Below are 12,418 nucleotides of genomic sequence, written 5' to 3' on the forward strand. Positions count from 1 at the left end.
CGCCGACCTGGGCAGGTAGTATGGACGTACCCTCAGTCTTTGCACATTTGTAATGATGTACATATAACAGAAACTTCTCTACTAAACAACTTCATGGTAATTCACTGTGAACATTTTTGGTGTCTTGTAGCCTTCAGTATTACTTTATTTTTTACATTTTCTGTTTGACGTCCTTCTGTTTAAGACTGAATTTTCCTAATACCACACCTTGCTCTTTTCCCAATATTACTTGAAGGCCTAGGACCTTATAGGTGATGGACCTGACGAGAACTATCCCAAGTTACAGGACGGATTAATTTAAACAAAAGTGACTTAAATCAGCAAGCAGGAAATCTAGAGCAACATGTGGTTCATCCTCCTGCCTAGAAAGTGAGAGTAGTTTTTCTGCAATAACCTCAGGCTGTGCTAATTTGAGGTGTCAAAAGATGAGTTTATTTATTGATAGGCAATGAGGCTGCAATGTGAAAATGGCAGTGGTGCAGTGCAATGCACGTTTAATGTCTTTCCATATACTACCTGAAAGGTAGGCTTATGCCTCTGCTGATCCATGTCCGCTGCCTTTTGTATATTTTAACTTTCTTCTGTTGTTTATTAGCTTTATTCTTTATCAACATGTTTTTCTTTCTTCCCCTATTAACACTTTAAAAAAGGAGTTGACTCACTTTTAAAATGTCTGTGATTTAATTGTAAAAACATTACAAAAGTCTGAGGAAAGCTTTTTAAAAAAGAGTCCCACAAGGGACTAGAACTACAACCATAGCTTTAAATGGAACTATGGTGCTATGCAGCCAAAGTGCATATCATTTCAACAGGCAGAAATAAGAGTGATTATAAATTTTTGCTGGCAGAACATTTTATCCCAAGTTACATTTACAGTTTTGTAGCCATAAATTTTGAAATATCAGATGAGTTTCTGTTAAAAAAGTGTTAAAAAGGAATTACAAGATAGCATGACAGGTAGAAAGGGTGTGTTTGCATTACAATTTTTTTTACTCTTATTGTAGACAGAGTCCACAACAATTGGAACGGCTCTGAGCAGATTTTCATGCAACGGTACCAAAAACACCTGAGCCCTGTCTACACAAGCATTTACAACATTCCTAATACCAGTGCAGCAGTATTATTGCTGGAATATTAATACCATTTTTTCTAGTGTAGAAGAGGCTGATAAGTGCTGGAAATAAAGAGAGTGTATGATGTAGAGTGGAAAATGTTTTAGAATTATTGATCAGATGAAGAGAAACTAACATTTTTGTTTGCAGGTATAAAGTATAGCTAGGGCCCTTCATTTTCAGTTGTTCTTTTATTTAATTTTTTCCTTGGAATGTGTCAGTTTATTATATCCTTAATCCCCAAATAAAATTTTTCATTTGAATAAACAGTTTACTATTGTAGACTTACACTTAGAAATATTTACATTTAATAATTGGGCAACACCATTTATAGTGCATACAGTCAACTTCATCCTTTCTCCTGTTTTGTTCCTTGTGTTCTGAAACGTATTCTGATATAGATTTTCATTTTTTTCCCATTTTAGTGTGTCAAATCTTTATATCATTATCTAACAGCTTGAAATGTGTACGTGGTGGGCATGAGATTTGTCAGCACTCTCAGATGCACATGCACTTCAGAGCTTGCATGCCTGTTTGTTTGTGTGTGTGTATTTTCTAGATTAATACGTAGCCTTACTTCAACAGGCAGCTTTGCATATACATGCAGACTAATGTATTATTGTAATACATATATTTCATGCAATGTATTGTATTTTCCTAATAAAACAAGTTATTTTTAAGATATTTGAGTGATACAAAAGTAGGGTAAAAATCAGAAAAAAATGAATAATACTTTTTTTAAAACCCAGGAATTTTTCGGTAAAAATCTTTTAAAACTGAAAATGAATGGGCTTAAGTATAGCCAAACACATTACTTGAATCTTCTCAGGTTTATTAGCCTTTCAATTTGTCTATGAGAAGTGAACAGTTCCATACATATGTGAGTGGTGGTTTACATACCCAGATATTTCTAGTAAGTTTTTGTGAAATGGAATCCCTCCTAAACAAGTTATTTTTTGATAAAGTAATCTAAAAAAGAAAAGTTGTTATACATCATATTACATGTTTGTGTGTTTTATTTCATTATTTCAGATAAATGGAAATCCTCTTCTGGGATAATAAGAAATGGAAAAGGTTTTCAGAATAAAAGTCAGTTTAGGACAATTGCACCAAAGATGGTACCTAAAGTTATAACATCAGGGGTGGTGTCGTGTCTTCCACCTGTTCTTCCTGAACAAACTAATCCTATTTCATCTGCAAGCGCTAAACCACTTATAATGCCAACACAAAACTATACTCTAATGCAAGTTGCTGGTCGTGAGGGAACTTTTTCTCTTGTAGCTTTACCACATATCACCCCTGCACTGGCAGCACAGCGAATCCAACAATCAAATGTGCCCCCTCCTGAAAACCTCAAGCTACCCATTCCTAGGTATCAATCTGTAAAAAATAAATTGTTGATTGACAAAAAAACAATTCAAACCTCTTCTTCAAGTGCACATAACAAGATTCCCAGCAAGGTACAAATTTCATCACAGACACCAGCAATGACTACTTCAACTGGAGACCTTCCTGAAGCTCATTCTACTACAGATTCATCTGAACAAGTTATTTTAATTGATCATGGTTCTACTGAAATTACAGTTGGTACTTTACTCAGTGAAAACAACTGTGTAGAATCTGGATCTCCTTTACTAAACAAAACAGAAACTGCTGAAGATAGTATTTCGGGACCATCTGTCATTAAGGAATGTTTGTTCAAGCCAATGAATCCAAGTAATCCTGTGAAAATGAATCTACATTCCATGAAATCAACTATTGAAGCCACAAAAGGCTCACTCATAACATCTGAGAAACTTAAAGAAAAACTGGTGAATTCTGCAAATTCTGTCACTGTCCTGTCACCGGCAATATTTGGCAGTGAAGTTCAATTGACTCAGTCCGCACCAAAAGGAAAGCTTCCTATTTTGCCATATTCAAGAATGAAAAATGCAATGTTCTGTAAATCTAAACAAAATTCTAACACTGTGGCTGCATCTACTCCTGGGCGAAGACCTGAATATGAAAAGATACCACCTTTGGTAAAAACCTTTAATGTTTCTACCAGAGTTTATGATAAACTACTAGCGATATCTTTTGCACAAATCTCCAAACAAGCCCCCCGTGAAAATACCTTCAGTCCAGCCACTAAACTGGATGTTGATAATCTAAAGAAATTGAATGGTATAGCCTCTAAGAGAAGAGGCAGAAAACGAAGAACCCCAGATGATATATTGGCATTTCAGACCAAAAGAAGAAAGTGCATCATTAATAAATTTAGAGAGGGTAAAGAGAGAGTAAAAGTTGATCCCCATGAATCAAAAGGCAGTAGGGCTGAGTCAGTTAAAAAATACCGTAGTATCAGACCAAAACCTGTAGTTATGCAGGCTTTAGCTCCACTGACTTCTGCGGCTATAATAGAGACTCAGACTCCTGACTGCATAGAACAAGACATTTTCTTAAATGATACACTTCCAAATAAATATTTAAGCTATAAGCAGAGTGATGGCACTTCTGCTAAACAAAGTGATCTGTGTAAAAAATTATTTTCTACTGTACCTAAGCCATGGCATAAGTGCCATGTCTGTAACCACAACTTTCAATTTAAACACCATCTTCAGGACCACATGAACACACACACAAATAGACGGCCGTATAGCTGTCGAATTTGCCAGAAAACATATGTTCATTCAGGAAGCCTAAGCACTCACATGAAGCTTCATCACAATGAAGGCAGACTCAAGAAACTCGTGTGTTGTGAGTTTTGTGCCAAAGTATTTGGCCATGCAAGAGTGTACTTTGGCCATCTGAAGGAAGTACACAGGGTTGTTATCAGCACCGAGCCCTCCACAGGCGAACAGCAACTGCAAGATGCTTTAAAGAATAGAGACATAAATATAAAAGGAGCAGAAGAAACAATAGAGAGGTGAGTGCATATACAAGTTAAATGTCAATAAGAAAATGATTTCATTATTTGTGTCATTTATGGACTTCTATTACTATAAAAAATTTTTATTTTTATTAACTTTTTCTTCCAAGGTGAGATTCAGAGCTGCTTGCAAATTTTGTTAGATCTCTCTAATCAGTCATCTAGTCCATCCCTTTCCTCCTATAGTCCATCAGGATTTATTAATCCTAAATTATCATTGACCGATTGGTGTCTAGTCTAGTCCTGAATATCTCCTGTTAAAATAATACCACAACCGATAGTGGAGCTGGGATTTTTTTTCATTCCCTGACTTCTTACAGTTAAAAAGTATTTCCTAATATTTAGTCTTACTTTTTAGTCTTGTTCTCATCTGTATTCTTTCCAGTTTGTGTTTTTAAGAAGAATGGTATTCAAAACTGGACACATTTCAAGGCATCAGATGGTGTTGCATTGTTTACTTGTACTCTGTTTACCATGTTATGTATTGTTATCCTGTTCTTTCTCAGAGGTACTGCTACCTAGTCCATATTCATGCATTTGATTACTGCTTTCTACTATCTATCGTAGAAGGTAGAAAATGCTCCTGCTCCTACCTTATGATCTTGTGGTGAACTAATCTTTCCATGGTCGGATAAATGTTGACTTTTTAGTTTGTATTACTATGCATTTGTATTTATTAAAATGTAGTTTATTAAGTTCATTTTGTTTCTCTACTGTGTCAGTACTATACTGTGTTTTAATTTGACCCCTCTGCTTTATACCATTGTGAGTTTGATTAGTAACTTCTCTATCCTCTGAACTGTTAATTAAAATTTTAATAGCATTGGACCTAAGTGGACACTGCAACACCTCATTCATTTTCACTGTCCAGCTTACGATGAATCATTTATAGTTACCCTGTTAGTTTGAATTTTTTAGTCAGTTTTGTATCACTGTATAGAAATTCCATCTAATCCGTATTTCTCTAGCTACTATGGGAAAGTGTTGTGTGGAGCCTTGTCAAAAAACCTTATTCAAATCAAAGAAATGCTGTCTGTCTGTACATCTGTTTCCTTTATCTTTCATGTTTGATATCCCATTACCAAAAGAAATTAAAAGGATATTAACTGTCTGGTTATAAATTATATATTTTTAAAATATTTTTACCTATATAATCAACAGTTTCATAGACTATTCCTGGGGTAATTCTATGCCACTGCGCATGTGCAGAATTTATGTCCCCCACAGATTTCTTTGTTTCCCTGCAGAAAAATGACTTTCTGACAGGGAAGCAAAGGGAAGCCACAGGTGTGGTCATGCGAGCCTCCCCAGCAGTATGTTTCGGGTGCCCAGAGCAGCCAGGGAAAGGTGGGACAGGAGGCAGGATGGATGAAGACCCGGCTGGTGGCTCCTACCCTACTCCAGGCTCAGCTGTTAGTCATAGATGGGCTGTGGGGGATGGGACTTTCTCTTCTCCTGCATGGCATCCGGGGCCAGGTCGGACCAACCCACAGATTTCTACCGTGGCTGCAGGAAGCTCTGCAAACTCCCCCGCTTCCTGCACCCATCGCTCCTCAGCTACATGGGGAGGGGTTCCTGTACAGGGAGCTGCTCCCCCATCTGCCAACCCCTGGGCATCCAGACCCCCTTATACCCAGACCCTTCTGCTGAGCCTCGCCCTCCCCCGCACTCAGAACCCCCTATCCCCCGATGAACCCCACTCCTCCTGCACCTGGACCACCCTGGTGAACCACCCCCACCCCACCAAGCCCCAATCAGCTGCACCTGGATCCCCAGCCCACTGAACCCTACTCCCCTAGCATCTGGACCCCCCACACCCAGACCTTCCTGCTGAGCTCTGTCCCCCACACACACACTGATCCTTCCCCCCCACCCCGCGCTGAGCCCCAACCACCTTCACCTGGACCCCACTGCAGAGTCCCATACTTTTGCACCCAGAACCCCCAACAAACCCCTTTGCATCCACTTTGCACCCGGATCCCCACTGAGCCGCCCACACCCAGATTGCCCCACACAGAACCCTCTCAACCCACACCTGGTTCCCCCCACAGTAAGCTCCTCCACACTTGGATCCTGCCTTGCTGAGCCTGCCTGCCCACCCAGAGGGGCAAGCCGGGACCTTGCACTGTGTCAGAGTTCGGTGCAGCCTCACTGCTAAGTCCATGTCCCAGGGGTGCTGCACAGTGATCTCCCACCTCTGTGCAGCCAGTAGCCTGTGCTCCCCAATGCTATGCTGGAGCCTCCACATTTATTTGACAAATAAAATTTGCAGAATTTTAAAATATTTTGTGCAGAATTTTAATTTTTTTGGCACAGAATGCCCTCAGGAGTTAAAATCGAAAATACTTTAAAATTCTATTTTATTTTTCCTATTTCTGCCTTTTAAAAAAAAAAGAACTTGGATTTTTCTCATGTCAGTAAATGAAAATAGACTAATGAATTTCTCTTTTGAAAGTCAATGTCTAGTAATTTTCACTTCCTTCTTACTAGCACAGTGCTGCAATATTTGGGTTACCAAAATATGCTGGGCATATGGTTTTTGTTGTGTTTTAACATTTCATTTAAATTCATCTAGGAGTTGGTAAAAGTTTTACAAAACCTGCTTTTGGAGACAATTATTTTCCTGATAGCTTCAATTTTTGTATAATTTCATATAATTTGTTTTGTTCACCCCATACTGCCTACTATTTTATCACTTTATTTTCTTCTCAGTCCTTATAACCAGATATTTTATTAATTGCAGTAAAATGCCTGTTTTTAATAAAGTAAATATAATGTTCCATAAATTCCTCCTCCTTTTCCACTTCTTAAAATTTAGAAGATTAGAAATTTCCATTCTAATTCCAAACATGGCTAGTATTGAAGTAGCATACATATTCCTTTTTTTTTCTTCCTGTTTTAGGGGAAATAAATGCAATTTTGAAGATTTATTTCAGAGTCAAGCAGAAGTCAAATTACAGATCAAATGTGGCAGATGCCAGTTTACTGCACAGTCTTTTGCTGAGATGAAGTTTCATTTGTTGTGTTTTCATGGCGAGGAGCTCCCAGGAAGAGTAAAAGAAGGAATTCTACAGGGAGGCAAAGGAGCTCAGGAAGAACTGATCAAACATGCAGCTCATTTCTGGAAGCAGCGCAAAGAGAGACGAAATCCAGTCAAACGTGGCACTTGTGAGGAAGAGTTTTATGCTTTTCCAAAACTGAAAAGGCAAATATATCTTCATCAAAATAATTTTGATACTTTAACTAAAAGTGAGATTATTCCATCAGGTAACAGTGAACCAGGAAAGGAGTTGCAAAATTTTGGCTATGCCACACAAAATAAAAAAATTCAAATTTGGTGTAAAGCTGATTATAACTGCATTTTATGCAAGCAGGTATTTGGAAGAAAAGAGGGGCTTTTCAGTCATTGGCAGAATCATCATAATTGTGAAGACCCCTGTGTTCTTTGGACTATTTTTAATTCATTCTCCAAACAGGGAGTTATTGAACTTTCTAATAATGCTGAAAAATGAAGCAGTGGCAAAATTCAGCTAGAAAAGTATTCCATTTCCAAGGTTACCGATTTATTTGTGTTTGATTTGCAGTGTCACAAAAATTTACAATTATTTCACTCATTCTCTTTGGTGATCAGTTGCAGTGGTTTTACATGTAGTTGAGGTTTGTTTGCTGAATACAAAACTCTTAATTCTCACCATAGGCCTTTTCATATATATAATATATAATACACACAAGCCTGTTATATAATGCCATACTTAATATTGATGCACAAGGACCTTCACAGAAACAAGTATGCGGAATGTTAGAGGTTGAAATTAAGAAGAAAAAGGGAGGAACTGATATTATATTATGCTGTACTCAGAGACATTAATGTTGCCCTTTGTAAAGTAATGGTGTACAAATGTTCTTGTACAGAATGACAAACCAGATTGAAAATATAATTTTCAGTCTTAACAGTGCCTCCATATTTTATGGGAAATGCATTCAGTTCTCTGGATGCATGTTAAGATTTAATGTACATGCTTTTTTATGCTTATAAATATGGAGCACAGTTGTAAACTGGGACAATAGAAAGCCACAAGAAAAAGTATTAATGAACTCCAAGGAGTTCCTATGGATTTCTCTAGAAGTCTTCAGAACTTAGACTTTTTTTTTTTTTTTAAAGAAAGATATTCTGATTGTAAAGATAACCTTCACACTGCTGGATCTTTGATTCCTTCTGCACTAACAATCAAGGCTATAAGCCTTGTTTAAAGTCTGTTGTGACCAAATGGGGTTCCCATATTGTTTGGCCAGCCAATATAGACACTGCCTAAAAGTTATGCTACTATGAGCTAAAACCTTGTCTACACCTAGATTTTTTTGGGGGACACTAATATGTAGATGGCGTAGGTACTCACCGCTGTGTTGTCTAACAGTGCTCGAAGGAGGTAAGATGACACAATGATGAAAATGCTGGTGCTCCTTTTACCCTATTGCTTCCTCCATTTCTACCATCTGTCAAGCTGTACCTATGGTAGTGCAGTCATGGAAGAATTATCCATAGAAAGTCTGAGGTAGGCACATACTACTTTGCTAAAACTCTGAAAAGTCCAAGACTTTAGCCTGGTTATGGGAACATAGGAAGATAGGGCCTAAAAAGTGTTGGATTCTCATAGTGAGATCCTGAAAGATATTACATGATTTTTCTGTGTTTTCTGTAACATCAGTAAAAGTTTGATAAGCCGATAACTTAGAATGACATTCCTTATCCTGTAATGCTGTTTGGTGTTTAAGTATGAGACTGGAGCCAAATAAAATAGAAAACAAAAAGGAAAAATCTCACAGAAACTGCAGTTGTTTGAGGAGGGGGAAAAGTCCCTGTAGAATTTGACAACTTCTCTCCAAAATTCCCATTGATTCAAATGCTTGGTTGTTTCATTACTTTAACTGTTATCAGAAAGATACTATTTTCATGTGCCAAACTAGTTCTGAAATACTTTATTTTATGTTCTGGTGGGTTGTTTTGATGACTTGTAAATCTCTACTGCGTGGAGATATAAAAACTGTTCATACTCTGATGCTAACGTGTATCCATATTGTACCTTTCACATGTATTCTTACTGAATAGGTGAAGTAAACATGTGCAGAACATGTAGAAAGGAATACTTTTAAAGTTGAGTGTTTCTTTTCAAACAAGGAGTATATTTCATTTAGTACAGTGTATTTACACAAAGAAGTATTCTTTCCTGAATTAGCATGTTTTCACTGAGAAGGACGCTTCTGAATTAGCCTTTGCTAATTTTCAAATTCAAACTGCTTAGACTGGTGTCTTTGAGACTAAATTCCAGAATATAAGAATAATTCCTCCTCTAGTTATATAGTTAAAACACATCAAAGGAAATTGTGTAACAATCACTTTCTGTTTTCATTAAATAATAATTTAAAGATGTTACAACCATGTCATGTTTAAAAGGACGTGGGTTTTAATTTTTTTGTCCTCCCTTTGTTTTAAGATCTAGCCAAAACCTTGCAAATAAAAAAATCTTCCTTTCTGTTCTGCTCATGTTTTTTTATTGCAAATATTAATTTCCCCCTCCCCCCCAAAAATCCCCTTTCCTTCCAATGTATTTTTAAAGGAGCTTAAATAGATACAGCTTTATTGTTCTCTTCCTTGTGTTCAGGAGTAGCATCAGTGATGTCAGAGCAGTTCTTGGAAAAACCCCTAAGAAAATACTTGACAAAATGCTGCTGCAACAGAGCCAGCAAGATGGAAGGGCAAACACACACATTTACCCTTTTTTTTTGTTCACCAAACAGTTACAAACACTAATTGTATATTCTTACTTTAAAAGAAAAATCACCACAGATACTAATTTTATTATATTTATTTATATAATAAAATTAGTATCTGTGGTGATTTTTCTTTTAAAGTAAGAATTAGAATTCTTCACAAGCCATGAGATCCTCACTCCCTCTTCATTCAGCCCCTTGACACTGGGTAAAAGCCAGAGAGGCATAAAAGATCCTCAGATTTCATCAGTTTAAAGGTAGATGAGACCATGGTTCTAAGCTACTTCTCAGTGTCCTCTTGAGTGCTTATAATCAGACACTAAAACAAAAAGGTTGAGACATATTTTATAAATTTCAGGTTTTTATGATTATGATAGCCTGTGCAAGGAAATACAAAGTTTTGGGTATTTGAAAATAGTTCAGTATTAATTACAGATATATACTTTGCTTTACGTGTGCTTTTGCTTTGAATTTGTACCCAATATGATAATATTCGGAAGCAACATGTGGAAACCGATTTACAGCACCATTAAATAGAGCATATTTACTGCTAAACAAAGTGGTTGTCATGAATACAGTTTGCTGTTTACCTCAAAGTTGGACAAGCAAACATCTGTTTTTGCACATAAACGATTTTTAAAATTATTGAAATGAATGTCATTGTTTTTGTAGCTGTAGTTTTTTGTACTCTGTTTTTTGTTTGTTTTCTTCCTTTCTAAAACTGTTTCAGCTTCACTGTTCAACTTTAAAGCTGTTCCTCATATGGAAGGTTGTTCCTTCATCAGCACGCCATAAATAATCAAAGCTGGATGAGTTCCATTCCCTTCCCTGGCTTGGAGAATCTTGCCCTTCTCCAGCTGCACCACTACAGTTTCCTATGGCCTGCTTGACATGATTGCTGGCAATAATTGCTAAACTTCATTTATTTATTAGAATTTAGATCTCTGCTGTTTTAGCTCCATCTGAGCTACTGTCATGCCTTGTTAGATACTTATTTTATCTACCATTCACTGCGCTTTTGGAAAAAGTGTCATAAAAAGGATGAACAGGAATTCAGGAGAGTAGATTTAAGTTTTTTAACTTTATGCAGATGGTGCTGATGTTTGAGACTCACCGGTTTATCTAGGCCCAACCATGTAGTTTATTATATTTCTACAATACATCCACCTATATATACATTTGTTTTGGAAGGACATTTATAACTATAAATTCAACTAATGTTGAATTTACCATTATCAAACCTGTACAACTTTGGTTTGTGTTTATTAAACATAAAGATTAAAATGCTATAACTTTAATAGGTTTACTTGTCAAATTCCTTATAGCTCTGAAGTGTGAAAATGTCTGTGCACTGAATATGACACAAGAAAAATTGTGATCTCTTAGAGAAAAGTATATTTGATGGCTTAAAAAGAGTGGCAAAGGTTGATTGTTCTCATTTTAATGCACAGTTTTGCAGCTGATTCATCACAGTTTGGGGGTTTCCCCTCTGTTTCTTAAACTGTTCTCATTTTTTCTTGATTAGTAATAATGAATGCGGCCTGATCCTGCAAGCTGGTCTTCATGGGCAAACCCCACTGTCCTACACACACACACATCTGCATAGAGACACGTAGTATTCAGTGAGACGCTACATGAGTATCTGCCTGCATAGAGCAACATGCAGGATTGGGGCCTTAGCATGTGACTGCCTGTGTATGGCTGACTCTTCTGCTAGGTTCCAAAGTCTAAATTGCAAGGTTTTGGTGGTTAAACTAAGAAAATTTTCAGAAATTTAAGTAAGCTGCTTATAGTTTGCTGATATTTGTTTTCAAAAATTGCAGTAAATACCAATAATATGCTTTTTTACCTCTGTGACAATTTTATTAGTTTAGACTTCAGTCTCTGAAAATTGATATGGTGTAGCACTGTTTACTTTAGCATGAAAGAGGCTGACTATGCACATTTACTTTTCTGGCCAACTTTTCCAGGTGGGTGTTGTCACTTCACTTTTCCTAGAAATAATGGGTTGTGATTGTGATTTCTCTTACCTGGGGTAAATCTAGAGAAATTATCATGAAGTTACCTTGGAGATACTCCAGGTTTATACTGGGATGACAGAGATTAAAAATTGCTTCAATTGCTATAAATTACTTGTCACCGTTTTAAAAATAAATAGTCAAAATAACACATTAATTTGTAGTAAATATTTCCAGGTCTACACTACTTGGGACAAAATTCTTCTGTGTGGGGCATGTGAGTGATCTACCCTGCATGAACAGGGCAGTGGAAATCAAACCAAATACTGCTGGCTGGCATGTCACTCTGCAGTGCTGGCTGTGCATGGGGTTTCCAAATACACACACCTCAGTCACATGATCAGTGTTCAGCTAATAGTTCCATATCTGGTGCTAGATTTAAGTTTTCTGGTAGCCCAACACAGAATGCAGATCCCCCTTAGTTTTTCTCTTATGTGAGTGTTGGTTAATATTTGTATTGTGGTAGCAGCCAATCCAGATTAGGGACTCACTGTGCTAGTGCTAGAAAAACATATAGGAAGAGATGGTCATTGCTCCAAAGAGCTGAGTCAAAGGTGCAAAATTGCTGATAGGAGGAGGAACATGGAAATAAAGTAGTCGGAGTGAAGATT

The 12,418-nt window shown here is 37.0% G+C and overlaps 1 protein-coding gene across 5 annotated transcripts in view; it reads left to right on the forward strand.

Annotated features, from left to right (window-relative positions):
• ZNF438 (zinc finger protein 438) overlaps nucleotides 1–9,551 on the forward strand; it is a 96,429-nt gene extending 86,878 nt beyond the window's left edge. For all 5 annotated transcript variants that reach the window (XM_039525875.1, XM_039525873.1, XM_039525876.1 and 2 more), the window contains 2 exons: nucleotides 2,145–4,017; nucleotides 6,923–9,551. In XM_039525875.1, the coding sequence (XP_039381809.1) occupies nucleotides 2,145–4,017; nucleotides 6,923–7,532 (2,483 nt within the window). In that variant the 3' untranslated portion in view covers nucleotides 7,533–9,551. The remainder of the gene's footprint in view (nucleotides 1–2,144; nucleotides 4,018–6,922) is intronic.
• The last annotated feature ends 2,867 nt before the right edge of the window (nucleotides 9,552–12,418 follow it).

Source organism: Mauremys reevesii, linkage group 2 (assembly GCF_016161935.1).
Source record: "Mauremys reevesii isolate NIE-2019 linkage group 2, ASM1616193v1, whole genome shotgun sequence".
Classification (NCBI taxonomy): domain Eukaryota; kingdom Metazoa; phylum Chordata; order Testudines; family Geoemydidae; genus Mauremys; species Mauremys reevesii.